The 14,098-nt window shown below is 55.7% G+C and overlaps 1 protein-coding gene across 1 annotated transcript in view; it reads right to left on the reverse strand.

Moving 5' to 3' along the window:
* Positions 1 to 245: 245 nt before the first annotated feature.
* Positions 246 to 14,098, reverse strand: part of POLE (DNA polymerase epsilon, catalytic subunit) — a 30,463-nt gene continuing 16,610 nt past the window's right edge. Inside the window, exons 27-50 of the mRNA XM_075516507.1 lie at positions 13,288 to 13,502; positions 12,895 to 12,997; positions 12,618 to 12,698; positions 12,423 to 12,545; positions 12,117 to 12,335; positions 11,594 to 11,803; positions 10,183 to 10,326; positions 9,659 to 9,799; positions 7,501 to 7,654; positions 7,309 to 7,415; positions 6,285 to 6,461; positions 5,650 to 5,873; positions 5,281 to 5,501; positions 4,458 to 4,662; positions 3,811 to 3,984; positions 3,397 to 3,522; positions 2,731 to 2,863; positions 2,454 to 2,637; positions 2,205 to 2,336; positions 1,904 to 2,097; positions 1,481 to 1,681; positions 1,068 to 1,193; positions 852 to 941; positions 246 to 631 (exon numbers count right to left, since the gene is read on the reverse strand). Coding sequence (XP_075372622.1) covers positions 518 to 631; positions 852 to 941; positions 1,068 to 1,193; positions 1,481 to 1,681; positions 1,904 to 2,097; positions 2,205 to 2,336; positions 2,454 to 2,637; positions 2,731 to 2,863; positions 3,397 to 3,522; positions 3,811 to 3,984; positions 4,458 to 4,662; positions 5,281 to 5,501; positions 5,650 to 5,873; positions 6,285 to 6,461; positions 7,309 to 7,415; positions 7,501 to 7,654; positions 9,659 to 9,799; positions 10,183 to 10,326; positions 11,594 to 11,803; positions 12,117 to 12,335; positions 12,423 to 12,545; positions 12,618 to 12,698; positions 12,895 to 12,997; positions 13,288 to 13,502 — 3,798 coding nt within the window. The 3' untranslated portion in view covers positions 246 to 517. The remainder of the gene's footprint in view (positions 632 to 851; positions 942 to 1,067; positions 1,194 to 1,480; positions 1,682 to 1,903; positions 2,098 to 2,204; positions 2,337 to 2,453; positions 2,638 to 2,730; positions 2,864 to 3,396; positions 3,523 to 3,810; positions 3,985 to 4,457; positions 4,663 to 5,280; positions 5,502 to 5,649; positions 5,874 to 6,284; positions 6,462 to 7,308; positions 7,416 to 7,500; positions 7,655 to 9,658; positions 9,800 to 10,182; positions 10,327 to 11,593; positions 11,804 to 12,116; positions 12,336 to 12,422; positions 12,546 to 12,617; positions 12,699 to 12,894; positions 12,998 to 13,287; positions 13,503 to 14,098) is intronic.

Here is a 14,098-nt window from a genome sequence, read left to right on the forward strand (position 1 = left end):
GAGCCACTGTCGCCATAGAAGCCAGTGCTGCCCCTCTGCTGCTGGCAGCTCCTTCTCCTGGATCTGGGGAGTACTGCCAGGCTGCAGCTTTCCTGCCCCCAAGGAGGTAGGGACCGGATGGGGACAGGTCCTTGGTCCTTCCTGCCCAGCAAGGACACAGACTTCAAGGACTGCAGGCATCCCCCATGTGGCCACGGCCACAGCCCCTGCTTCCCCCCTCCCCAGAAACTACACCTGCCTTCTACAATCCGTTTATTTATAGAAATTCAAAATTAAAACCACACCTGGGGGCCAGCACAGACCTGTGGAGCACAGCTCCAGCCCCTGGTGCCCCCAAGGCAGCTGGAGGCAGGACAGCCCAGTCCCTGCCTTCCCTCCCTCGCCCCCAGAAGGGGTGCACAGCTTCTCCAGGGTCCGGCGCAGGGCCAAGGGGGTCCATGACCACTCTCCTGTGGATGTGAGCAGAGCCCTGGTGTCCCAACCGGCACAGTGCAGGCAGGAGGAGCAGCCCACCACGTCATTGCCGGAGCTGGGGGTTGGTGTGCAGCAGCCACTCAATGGTTTCCAGCAGGTAGGCCATGCCGTAGTGCCGGGCGATGTTCTGGAAGATGTTGACGTGCTCCATGAAGGTCTGGGGAGAAGGGAGCAGGGAGTAAAGGAGGCTGCCCAGCACCCCTGGGCAGCAGGGGGGCTCCAGGGGGTGGCCAGGCAGGGCCAGTAGGGCAGAGGGCAGCACGGCAGGTCCCAGGGGACAAGCAGGCAGAGGAGGAACAGGACACCACAGGGCTCCTTGCTGTCCCTCTGGGAGCTGCTGGCATGGGGCTGGGCTAGGCAGGAGAGTGCAAACGTACCTGGGAGGAGATGGTGAGGGTGAAGTCTCCAGCACAGCTGCAGTACACAGGCATATGCGTCTCCTTCACACCATGACACTTCTTGCACACCTGGAGGCCAAGGACTTTTAGGTGGGCCAAGAGATGAGGCCAAGCCTCTCTGCCAGGGGCAGAGTGCATGTGTCCAGCCTCAGCCAGCCAGGGGGATGGGCAAGAGCAGGGGAGCCCTGCACTCACCAGGTCCTGCAGCACAAAGGCCATCAGCTTCTTCTGCAGGGCTTCTACCAGAGCTGTTTCGATGGCATCGGAGTCATACTGCACCTGGCAGTTGGAGCAGACCCAACTGGGCAACACCGACCCATCCTAGGGGCAAAGAGGAGGGAGGTGAGCACCAAGAGTCCCAAGCACTGGGATGGTGGAACCGGTTTCTGGAGAGGATGGAGCATCAGCCAAAGCCAAGGGATGCTCAGACCTGTCACAAGCAGCTAGAAAAGGAGGTGAACAGAAAATGGCCTTTAGGTGAGATTGATCACTGGCAGCAAGCAGAGCTGCAAAGCAAAGGGGTTAAGAGAGAAGATGGGTAATGTGATTGACCGGCATCTAGCATTGCTGTGCTGGGGTCTCTGGTGTCCCCAGGAAAGAGGCTGCACCTGGGAGAGGGCAGGGTCCTTGCAGAGGTCCAGGTCCCTGCAGAAGTTGCAGTTCCTGCAGATGACTTCAGGGAGCACGTAGGAGCGGCAAGGGTCCCGAAACTGGGCTTCTTCTGAGAACTCGCCCACCTCGATAAGGCGCAGCAGGTTCCGGCGCAGTTTGTTCACCTGGTTGGTTATGTTGGCATCCAGGGAGAGGACCTACAAGGATAAGAGCCAGGTGAGCCTACCAGCAGAGAAGAAGAGAGTGTCCTCACCAGGACAGCTCATATCCTCATGACCTCATATGGATGCAGGACAAGACAAACTGGTTGTAGATCACTCCTGGAGGAAAGCTGCGGCGAATCTGAGCCATGGCTAAGGACCAGAATTTGAGCCCTGACTGCAAACCTTCAGAAAAGGGGCCTGGCCCACCCCACTGACCTTGCAAACATATTTGATGAACTCCAGAGCCGGGTTGTTGAGCGGCAAGTAGGAGCCAGGCAGCACCGGGAACATGTCTGAAGGCTCAGTGGCATTACGAGAACCAGCCATCTTCTTCTGGATCTTCTGGGTGATGGTGAAGAAGCTCTGGGTGAGTTCATTCGCCACATAATCCTGGGAGAAGGTGATCATGCCTAGAGAGACGGAACAGAGAGCACTTGAGCCGTATGGTGGCATATGGGGACAGCAAGGTGGGTGGTTCTCCACCTGCACCAGGGCTGCCCTGTGGCTTGGCACTCACCGGGCATAGCCCCCATCTCCCCCAGCGCCTCCTGGGACACCTGGCTGGTGCTTCGTCTCTTGACGGGGGTGCTCCCGGGGGCATTGCGCCGCAGCTCCTCCTTCATGCTGTGGTACACAGCCACAATGTAGGCTGGGGAAACACAGGCAAGGCTCCAGCTCCAGCCTGCGCCAGCAGCTGCCCTACTGCAGGCTGTCCCTGGCACCAGGGAGGCACAAGCGACCTCGTCCCCTCCCTGGGACAGCTCACCCGACACAATCATCAGGAAGTAGCTCTGGCAGGAGGCAGCCTGGGGCAGGAACTGCGCGATGTTCCAGCTGTTCTCCAGCAACTCCTCCACATTTGGCTCCCCTTCCTCCTCCTCTTCTTCCCCTGCCGCCTCCTCTTCCTCGCTGTCGTCCTCCTCCAACACTTGCTTCTTGCTGGTGTCCTTCTGGAGGAGCCAGCAATATCACAGTGGTTCCTCATGCTCAGCTCAACCCCCAGCACCCTGCTCCTGGGGGACTGAGCGCTTCCAGTCTCTTACCTCCCCGTAGTGGACGCGAGAATCCACTTTTCCCTTGATACCTCCATAATTTGCTGGATCCATCCAGAGCAGGAACTCCCAGCAGCGGGAGAAGGAGATGGTCAGAGAGTGGAAGATCTCCTTGGAGTGGATGCTGGAGGGAAGAGACTGCAGTCACCCACAGCATTGGCATGATCCCTAGTTCAGAGCCTTCTCCATGGGACACTGTGGGGAGGAGGTGGTGCTGGCAAGGAGAGAGGGGGTTCCCCTCTCCCATCCAACCACTGGTGGGGACCCCAGGGGAAGCCATGCCCAAGGAGTCTTGGCTTGCTATGCTTGTGTCGAGGTGCCTGTACCATGGCTGGGATGCTGAGAGCCAGCCAGGGGATGAGGTGCTGGGCACTTCAAGTTCTTCTGAAGCTCTCTTCTGGATTGAATCTTATGAGTATTCTTGGAATATTACCTATAGAGGACAGCTAAGGGACAGATCCCTACTCCAGGTATGACAGCAGGAGAACTGAGCAGCCTTATCCCTTCAGTAGCTTTGCCCCCCAAAAAAGTGAAATTCAGTACTGAGGCCTGTCAAAAGGCAAAAAATCAGCATCCTCCTTCCTGGCCCCAAGTCCTGCCTCATCTCCATCATCCAGGAGCCTCATCTCCAGGCCTAGCTTAGCAAGCGCACCCCACCTGTTGATGATGTACTCCATGTAGCTGATGGCGTCCTCAATGCGCCGCTTCTTGGTGCACAGAATGATCCGGTTGAAGTTGGCATAAACCACCGAGGAGCCCAGACGCTTGAACTCAGCCACCAGCCTGCAGGCAGGGCACAGGAGTAGGAGTCAGTGGGCAGGAAGGCAAAGCCCGAGAAGCAGATGCAATCTGTGGAGGACGTGCTGATCCAGCACAGTCAGGAGTCAAGCATGTTGGCAGCACCACGCAAGGGAGCTCAGCCAAACAGTACGGGAGGTCCAACCTACTGCCCACCTCTCCGGAGGCTGCGGCAGAGAGGAGCAACTGTGGGTGCCAACAGTGTCCTGGTCACTAACGCCACGCCTGTCCCTTCCCCGTTTACCAGCCTGGCATACTCCAGGTCTCACTTACTGCAGGAAAAGCTTCTTCATCATGTTGTGGACTGTGCGGTGCAGTGCCGGGTCGTAGAGCAGGGAGGAAGGAGAGCGGAGCCAGCGGTAAAAGTGAATGACTTGGTTGTCTGCGTAGACATTGTGATACTGTGTGATCTCCTTCACCCAGCTCACCACCATGCTCTTCAGGATCCTGCCAGGGAGCAGAGACCAGCATCACCCCAGCAGCCACAAGCAACCCCTTCCCCCTTCCAGACAAGGGCATGTTTTCAGATATGCTGGAGGATTCAGAGCAGGAATTCTGCCAGAGCAGAGACATATGAGCCCTCGACACATGAGCCACAGGCTAAATATGTGCCTCTATAACCTGGTGGAGCATGAAGAAAGGAGAAACAGGAAAGGGCAAAGTCTTCACCAACATCCCCATACATCTGCTGGCTGAGCCCCCAGGCAGTTCTGAGCCCAGGATCTTCAGAAGTCTGTTGGAGAAGATGCCTGCCCTGCCCTCGAGACCTGAATTTATATTTAGAGCACCCCACAAGCCCCATTGCTGGCACAAGTCTGGGAAAGGCTAAAGCCAGGAGGGAATGAGAGGCAGGACCCCCAAGGGGACCTGCCAAGATGGAGACCAGATGCTCCACCTCCTGCTGGCTCCTACAGCCATACCTGAAAGTGTTGGAGCAGAGGGCAGTTTCGTCATAGCTGGCCAGGATGTTGGCAGCTTGGTTCCCTGTCACCATGTCTTCTAGGGACGCCTGCTGAATCACGTCAAAGCTGATGCTCATGCTGGAGCCTCCTTCCATGTCGTTTATGTGGTGGGACTGCAACACCGTGTTTACAGCCAGGCTCTGGATATCCAGCTCCAGACACACTAACAGCAAACAACCTCTCAGCAGGCAGGCAGGGCAAAGGACCGACAAGGACACCCTCCCTGCCCCTCTGCCAGATGTACTTTTCACAGTTATAAGGGTGAGCTATAGGTGTTGCCGCACCAAGTGGGAGATGCTCTCACAGGCGTGACTGTCTTGACCAGCACTTGTCTTCCAACAAGACTTGGACCTACGAACCCTCTGGGGACCACCATTTTTTTCTGGAAGCTGCAGCAGAGGAGCTCAGAAGAACTGACTACCACTCAAGCTGCTTCTGCTTCTGAGAAAGGCCTGTCCTAGGGTCACCAAGGATGACCAGTTGAGCTAGTCTGGCCTTGGGCTGACACATTGCAGGTGGTCTTCTGAGTGCTGCTGGTGGTGGCCATGAATTGGGAAAGAATCTGCATTCAGATGCCCGCGCACATTGCAGGTGAGACCTCCCTGCCCCAGGACATGCCCCTTGCGTGCACCTTACCCAGATCGCTACTGAAACACCAAAGCTGCTGGTGACTACTGTCAACAGAGAGACTCTTTGAGACCGCATCCATCCCTCTACAGGGCTTGCAGAGCAGGATCCAGCTCTGCCCCCGCTCAGCTCTACCACCCTACTCCCTCCTCACCTGTGGAGTAGCAGCCGGGGTTGTTTATCTCCACGGAGGCTCTCTCATCAAACTCCATGACTAAGCGGTTGTCATCAGCCTCCTTACCCCCCAGGTCTGGGCGGACCGTGGGTGAGAGCCACAGCAAGTGGTTGTGACGACGGAGGTGGCGTGAGAAGAACAGGTCAGAGCCAAAGGTGGAGATGTCATCTGGGAGGTTCCCAATGGGGATGTGGTAGTACCTGGGGCACAGAGAGGTGAACGGTCATCAGGGTGAGCACAGCTGCAGAGAAGACAGGGACCCCTCCCTGTCCCCTCAAGGGATGAAGCAGCCTCCTGTGGTCCCATCAAGGGCATGGCAGCCCCAGGGAACATGGCCACCCCGGGCACCTGCTCATCTCAAAAGCCTGGGAGAGGCAGGTGTCCAGGTTGAGGTAGTGGCGGATCATGCGGCGGGCAGCATGGCGCTGCCAGTCCAGGACCGAGTAGCTGATGTCATCTACCAGCCGGATAGGGACCAAGGGGAACTCCTCGATGATGGGGATCCCACTCGCCAGCCGTTTCAGGTCCCAGTTAGACTGCACAGCCACCAGCGTGGGGCCCCGGCGCTCGTCCTGCACAAAGGAGAAGAGGACACGTCCTGGTGCGCCTCTCCAGCGAGCACCTCTGCTCAGCAGGAAAGTGGCAGTGCCAGATGCCCCGTTCCTGCAGCAGGTCCCCATGGTGGGGACAGCACACCCCAGCACTCCTGAAGCACCCACCTCCATGCAACCAGCTCTCCAGCTGAGTGCAGGGATGGGGAGAGATACTGAGGTGGCCTCGCTGCTGGCACTGCCATAGGCAAGCTACCCCAAGCAAGACAAAGCCCTTGAGCAACAGCCACTTCTACCCTTGACCTTTGGGCCAGCAGCTACATGCAGGCGCTGTTGGAACTGGTGCACCAGTGCATTCCACAGTGTCCTCCCCTTTCCACATGCCTGCATGGACAAAGTCCCACAGGGACCTTCCTCACACCTTCATCTCACCTTGTAGCCCAGCAGCAGCCGCTGGATGGCTCTATAGATGGCCTTGGGGTCGGTCTCTGCGCGCACTTCGAAGGTGTGCTTGTCTGGGGGCAGCAGCTCTTCACCCGCCTTTTCCAGCAGTGCGCTGCGCTCCACTGAGAAGAGGGTGGTGAGATTCGGCATCTGGTTGCTGCGCACCTACGCCCAAGGGAGACTGGGTCAGAGCCGGGGGAAGAGAGATGCCAGGCAGCATGATCCCAGGGGGCTCTCCCCTCCGTGCATCGTGAGATGCCTTCCACCAAGCCTTGCCGAAATGCGGCAGGGATGCGCGATGCGCAGAGAAACCTCCCACTGCCTGACCCCCATCATAGAATCACAGCATGGTTTGGGTTGGAAGGGACCTTTAAAGGTCCTCTAGTCCACCCCCCCCTGCAATGAGCAGGGACATCCTCACAGGTTGCTCAGAGCCCCATCCAAGCCGACCTTGAATGTTTCCGGGCATGGGGCATCTACCACCTCTCTGGGCAACCTGTTCCAGTGTCTCACCACCTTCAGCATAAAACACTTCTTCCTCATGTCCAGTCTAAACCTACCCTCTTCTAGTTTAAAACCATTACGCCTTGTCCTATCGCTGCAGGCCCTACTAAAAACTCTGTCCCCATCTTTCTTCTAAGCCCCCTGTAAGTATTGAAAGGCTGCAATAAGGTCTCCTCCCCAGAGCCTTCTCCAGGCTGAACAACCCCAACTCTCCTCACAGGAGAGGTGCTCCATCCCTCTGATCATTTTTGTGGCCCTCCTCTGGACCCGCTCCAACAGGTCCACCTTGTGCTGCGGACTCCAGAGCTGGACACAGCACTGCAGGGGGGGTCTTGCCAGAGCAGAGCAGAGGGGCAGAATCCCCTCCCTCGCCCTGCTGGCCACACTGCTTTGGATGCAGCCCAGGATACAGTTGGCTTTCTGGGCTGTGAGTGCACATTGCCGGCTCACGTCCAGCTTTTCATCCACCAGTACCCCCAACCCCCCAGTCTCCAAAGTCCCACCTTACCTTGTCCAGCACAAAGACGGCAGCTTTGCGCTGCGAGGGGATGAAGAGGCCCAAGAGCGCCTTGCTGCCCTGGGAGCTGTGGTAGAGATAGATGTGGCGAATACTTCCTAGGGACATAGCACAGAGCATCAGTGCTACCCGCGGGCGCCAGGTCCCAGGTGCCCCATGAGCCCCTGTCCCAGGGTGCCTCACCTGGCTCCAGATAAGTGAACTGGGCCAGCGAGCGCATCTCCAGGTGCTCGATGTCAAAGGTTTCAGCCTCTCGCCCCGCCAGGTGCCTGACAAGCTGCCTGCTGACCATGCACACGCAGCCCAGGTGGATCAGGGCACGGAGGAGGAGTGGCACCTGTAATGATGGGGAGAGATGTGGTGGAACAACATTCCGCTACCAAGCTCCTCTCAGGTTTCAGACCTAGAACAACCCAGCTTAAAAACCACAGGTAGGACATACCTGAGGTGCCTCCAGCATGAGTTTGGTATTATCACCCTTGCCAGTGCTGGAGATACAGAACAGGTATCTTAATTCTTAATTCACATGTGTTCCTATCTAGCCCCAGATGCTACCATCAAGGGCAGCAGCAGTTACTTTGGAGGATGTGTGGAGCAATATCTGGGCAATCTTGCAGCTCTGCAACTTGTGGTTTGGCACTCCCTCGAGGCAAAGGCTTCATCTGAACCACCAAATAATCGGCACAGTGGGAGATCCATCATGGATTTGCCCTGTTTTATTAACCCTACAGCTGTAAACTCCACTGCTGCAGAAGACCCCTCCTGAATGACTTGCTGTGGGACCTAGTCCCAAAACAGTGAGAAGTAATAAACATTCCTTGCCTAATCACGCTTCCCTCATGCCAATTTTGATTTTATAGACCCCTAGTACATCCCATTTTCAGATCTCTTTAGCAAGCCAAAGCATTCCCATGTCCCCAAGTCCCATCCCTGCAAGGAAGCTGTTCCCTCCCTCGCATCCTCCTCATCATTCTCCTGTGTTAGTCCTGCTACATTTTTTGGAGACTGTGCTCAGAATTGCACTGCAGATGTTTAAAGATCAAAGAAGATCTTTCCTTGCCCAGGGCTGTGTCCAGGTGTTCTCTATCTCTGAGGATGGAAACTCCACAACCCTCTGGGCAACCCACTTGACCATCCTTGCAGAAGTTTTTTTCTGATGTTTGCACAGAATTTCCCATGTTTCAGTTTGTGCCCGCTGCCTCCTGTTCTCTCCCTGGGCACCACTAAGAGCCTGGCTCCTCTCCTTTACTCCTCCCATCAAGAAGGTCCCCCAGCCTCTTCTCCTCCCAGGCGGAACAGTCCCAGCTCACTCAGCCTCCCTTTGCACGACAGATGCTGCAACCCCTTGATCATCTACTTTGATTAAGAATGGTTTCTTTCATCATGCCCCACTGTAACACTTTCCAGGCTATACCAATAACTTCGGTAGCTGAAGTCTCCCAACTTTACGGTGCTCTTTTTGCCCTTGCAGCCTCTTGCGTCTCACAAAGCATTTTGTAGTTAGCTAATGGCACCACTGCTCACACCCAGCTTGTCCTACTTAGCCAAGACTTTTGATCCATAATAATACTACGTTGCATTTTAGTAGCAAATTCACTTGGCTTTATGCTTTCTTTAACATATAGCTCCACTCTTACAATGGTGCTATCTACTCTGCCACTTCCATATAGGTCAGGTCCTGACACTACAATGTCTTCTTGATTAAATTCCTGTCACCAAGCTTTGAGCTGCTGAACAAACCAGTGCTCTCATTAGAAGCAGGCATTCCACTTTCCCATCTTCATTTTCAGGCTTTCAGCATTAATAGCACTGGTAAATTTAATTTTGGCTTGATTGCTTTGTACTGAACTTTGTTTATGTTGTTCTTGCTCTCCCCAAACTTTCAAGTTGTATCCTATTCTTCTTTCTAAAGCTTTTATAACCTCGTTTTAGAGGACAGGGCACCTAGACCTATGTGTGACTCCACACGTGTTGGGTTTTCCCCCATCTTTACTCTAAATACCCATCTTTTCTGGTTCAAAGACCAGCAGGCTGGTTCTGGTTTGGTTTAGAGGAAGATCACCCTTTCTGCTTAAATACCTTCTTTCCCCAAAGTTTCTTAACTCCAAATAAACCAAACCCCCTTTCCCTGACATGCCTTAACCACGTGCTGATACTCAGTATTTCTGCCCATATGAACGTGGGTATATTCCCCAGTACCCTGCTGTGCAGGGTCTTTGATTTTTGGTGTCTCTCTGACTTGTTGAATTTTTAAGTGCCAAGTGTCCTCCTGTGCCACTGGTACTCAGACTAGCAAGCTACCACTCAGCAATCCTTAAAAATGAGCACCCGGAGGAGTTACCTGCGTCTCGTACACTCCCTCGATGTCTGGAGCAGAGAGGTCCGCATTGATTTCATTGATGTGCTCTTGGTACATGTCTTCAGGGACAGAGTATTCATACAGGTTGTAAACTAAGTTTGAGCGGGGCAGGATCCTGTTCACCTGCCGAGGCAAGGGACACACTTAGCAGTGCATGTCACACCACGCGGCACTGCTGCCAGGAGCTGCAGCACTTCTAAGGGCTACAAGGAGCTGGGGTCTGGGCCAGCCCTGCTCTGATTGCTCCTCTCTCCTAAGGAAATCAGTGGTTTATGCTCATGCACGTTACAAATTCCCATAACAGAGAACCTGCTTTCTGGGGAAGCTGGGATTAGCAGAGGGACCAGGAACTGGATGAGGTACGTCCATAGAGTGGGAAAGTGAGGCCCTGCTTGTAGGCAGATGCCTACAAGGCAGATGCTTGTAATATCTCCTTGCAGCCCAGGTAAAGCACTTTATCTCAACGCAAGTGGCTGTTCCCCCTTCCAGAAGGGGCAGGTCCTCACCTTCCTGTAGGCTGCTCCCTCCTCTGGCTTTGGGACGCGCTGGTTGACATAGAAGACCCGGGGGATGCTCAGCCTGATGCAGTGCAGGTCACTCCCGATCACCGCCCACAGCCTGAACAGTCCAGGCTGGCTGGTCTCAGCGATCTGCAGGACACAGGGGTACAAAGTGAGCGTTAGCAGGGAGATCCAACGTGTTATCAGTGCTTACATCTAAGCTGCGGAGCACTTTGTGGATCTACATGGCCAGCTGGTGGCCACAAAGAGAGCAGGCGGCTTAAAGAGTCATCGCTCTCAGCGCTGGAGTCTCCATGTCCTGCTGCTGTCCCAGGGCATCATGGAGAAAACTCTCTGGCTAAGGCTGGCCAGCCAACTTGAGCTGACCCTTGATATCAGCCAAGTCACTCTGACGTCCTGGACCAGCCATCCCATCTCAAGCTTGTGCTTGCACAAGGGCTGCCTGCAGCTCTGAAGACCTTTCCAGAAGATGAAGTGGGTGACAAGGGACTGGGCTCAGATGGCCATGCATAACGAGGATTTGTGAAAGAAAATGCCTGGGTGGCACGACCCCACTCTGCATTTGTACGTTGGCTGCTTCCAGGTGTCAATGGAATCCTGTGTCCATCACAGGCACGCTGTGCCCAGTGCTGGGCTCCCCAGTACAGGAGAGACATGGACATACTGGAGAGAGTCCAATGAAGGGCCAACAAGGATGAAGAAGGGACTGGAGCATTTTTCATGTGAGGAAAGGCTGGGAGAGCTTGGACAGTCCAGCCTGCAGCAGAGGAAGCTCAGGGGGATCTCATCAATGTATATAAATATCTGAAGGAAAGAGCAAAAAGGATGGAGCCTGGCTCATTGCACTGGTGCCCAGTGGCAGGACCAGAGGCAGTGGGTTCAAACTGAAGCACAGGAGGTTTCCTCTGCACATCAGGAAACACTTCTTCCCAGTGAGGGTGACCGAGCCCTGGCACAGGTTGCCCAGGGAAGTTGTGGAGTCTCCCACCTTGGACATAATTAAAAGCCATCTGGACACTGTCCTGGGCAACTGGCTCTGGGTGGCCCTGCTTGAGCAGGGTGTTGGACCAGATGGACCCCAGAGCTGCCTCCAGCCTCAACTGGTGTTTTTGTGGTTGACTACTGCACAGTGCTGCCCATGGGCTGAACTGGAGCTGCCCCACTGGCAGATCTACACACATGTCCGATTCACCATCAAGAATGACCACGTGGGCTCCTGTTTCCATACGGACATGTGTGAGCCTGAGGCTTTGCAGTCCCACGTGGCCTCCCCATGGTTAACACCAGAGTGGTGTTGGGGTCAGCGGTTCCTGAACTTCACCATTTGACCACAGATAGTGTAAATGCGAGGCTTACGCCCCAGGCTGCCCTCCATGGCAGGTCCCCTCCCCGGTACCTGCACGATCTGCCAGGGCAAGTCCAGGATGCTGCGCGCTGTCCTGCGCAGGTAGCTGCTCAGCCCTTTGGAGAAGGCATCACGGACCACTCCTCCACCTGCTGTCACCCCGCCATCCTCCAGACGCCGCCTCTTCTGCCGCTCCCGCCGCTGCCGAGCCTGCAGCTCCCACTTCTTCTGGTGGTAGCGCAGCCAGACCAGCCGCTCTTCCTGAGTGGGGTGACAGCGCGCATTAGTTGAGCCAGAAACCAGCACAGGCTTCCCTGCCGTGCCATGCAGCCGAGCCCTCCATTCCCCAGTCCCACATCACATTCCTGCCCCAGCTGTGAAGCCACCACTGCCCTCCTTTTCTCCATCAGTGGTTATATTTCTCCATGTCCTGGTTGTATTTCTCCTTGTAGCCCTGAGTCATGGGCATGCAGAGGGTTTCAGAAGACCCCCAGCTCGCTCCTGGCAACACCCAAGCTGCTTGGGTGGACGAGCACAGTCCCAGGGCATCTCCTGCCCAATCTGTTTCACCTACCTTGGTGGTGCCCAGGGGCGGAGGTGGACCCAGGATCTCTCGCCAGGACTGGGATAGCTCCAGGTACTGGGACATCTGTTGGCTTTCCTCTGCTGCAGGGACTCGTTTCCGCTTATTTGCAATGGGAACCAGTGGCTGAAGGGTCTTGGCAGCCCCAAAGTCCTCTATGTCACCAATCTGTGAGCTGGACGTCCCCTCCAGGGGCTGGTTGGCGAGGACCTGAGGGAGCAAGGACAGCAGGAGGATGTGGGTTGCAGGAGAAGAGCCCCACCAGCACAGCCAGCACCTTTCCCTCACCCTCTTTACCTGTCTCTTGCCTTCCGAAGTGAAGAGCTCATTGATTTTTTTCTGTTTGTACACATCGTTCTTCTCCAAGAGTTTCTTGTGGAGCCAGTCTGGGTGCCGGACCCGTGGCACTGGGTTCTTTACCTGGAGAGCATCTCCAGGTCACACCGAGTCCCCTGACCAAAGCCCTCCTCCTGCCCCCCCACCGGCCCGTACCTGCTGCAGGGCTGCGGGAATGGTGATGATTTTCTGGATGGTGCTGCCCAGTCTCTCGATGTAGTAGTCCCAGTCCAGGATCTGTGAAGAGGCCAGAGCAGCAGGTATCAAAGAAAGCTGAGCAGAAGGCCACCAGATGCAGGATCAAGCATCTCCCCAGGACCCCTGTCCCCAGGACTCTGCTTTGTGAGCGCAAGTAGCTGCTGCCCAGGTCATGCCTCCAAAGGGACAAGCCCTTGTCCCGGAGCCGGGGCCATCTGCAGGGATGCCCACTCACCGCACGGATGTTGAAGTCCTGCAGTGAGGGGCTCTTCAGCCATTTTCGGAGGTAGTGTTTGCGGACGCTGGGCTCAGCTTGGAAGATGGCGAGGGGGATGGCCCTGGGAAGGCAGGGAAGCACTTATTACCCACCCGGAGCAAGGTTCTGGCAGCACACAATCCCCCCTCCCAGCCTGCAGAGACCCTCCAGGCTTCTCCTCCCACCCCTGCGAGGCCACCACGCAGCAGTTGTATGGCATTACCCATCACTAGTCTTGCTCACAGTCTGAGCCAGTAGACAGGTTATCACTTGGCCACACCACACCAGCTCGCTCACCTCCTGCTACCCTGCCCTTCCCCTCTTGGTTGCCCCCACACTGTCAAAAGCCCTGGCCCCTCAAGATGGGGTTACCTCTCGGTGACTGGAGACCCTTCTGGTTTCTTGGAAATGATGAACCGGCAGCTCAGCCCTGCATCCTTCACCATCTGGTCCCCCAGGAACTCTGCCAGGCGCTTGGCAGTGCTGATGGAGGTGGACTTCTGCTCCCCATAGTCCTCCAGCTTGCGTGACATGGACCGGTTCTCCGAGATCAGCTCAAACAGCTCCGAATCAGGCATGTTAGCAGCCTGAAAGGGAGGGAAAAAAACCCCCAAAGCTAGCAAGAACCTAATGATCAAACCTTGCTGCTGTCGGATACGGGGAGCAGCTACACCCAGTTGGTATGGCTCTTTACAGGCAGCCTGGGAATTGCTCCCTGTTGCAGCTGCCAACGTGACCTATTGAAAAGAGATAGTGGGTTTGAGGCTTGCATCGGTTTAGGCTTGCCAGGCTTGCCATGGCTTGGCTGTGGCAGCACTGCTTTGTGTTGCACAAAGTAGTTGGGCTCACCAAGAACTTGTTGTACAAGGTCATTGCAAAATGGAAGGACCCAGCCAGGCTCTCGGTCCCTTTCATCCCCCAGTTTCTTCCTTTTTCTCTGCTCTCCCCAGTTATTGTATAGCTGATGTCTCTGTGCTCCTCATAAAACACTCTGCAGGCAAGCGGCTCTGTCATTCTCTGCCTCAGCGAATGCCCTTAGCCAACATCCTTGGGGGATGAGGGCCACCAGACCAGCTCCATGAAGGAGGTGACTGGAGAAGGACACCACTCACCCACAGTTACAGCTGAACGAAGAGCCCTTGCACTAAAAGACACTAAACAGCAGCCCTAGAAAACCAAACCA

This window comes from Mycteria americana, chromosome 13, assembly GCF_035582795.1.
Source record: "Mycteria americana isolate JAX WOST 10 ecotype Jacksonville Zoo and Gardens chromosome 13, USCA_MyAme_1.0, whole genome shotgun sequence".
Taxonomy (NCBI): domain Eukaryota; kingdom Metazoa; phylum Chordata; class Aves; order Ciconiiformes; family Ciconiidae; genus Mycteria; species Mycteria americana.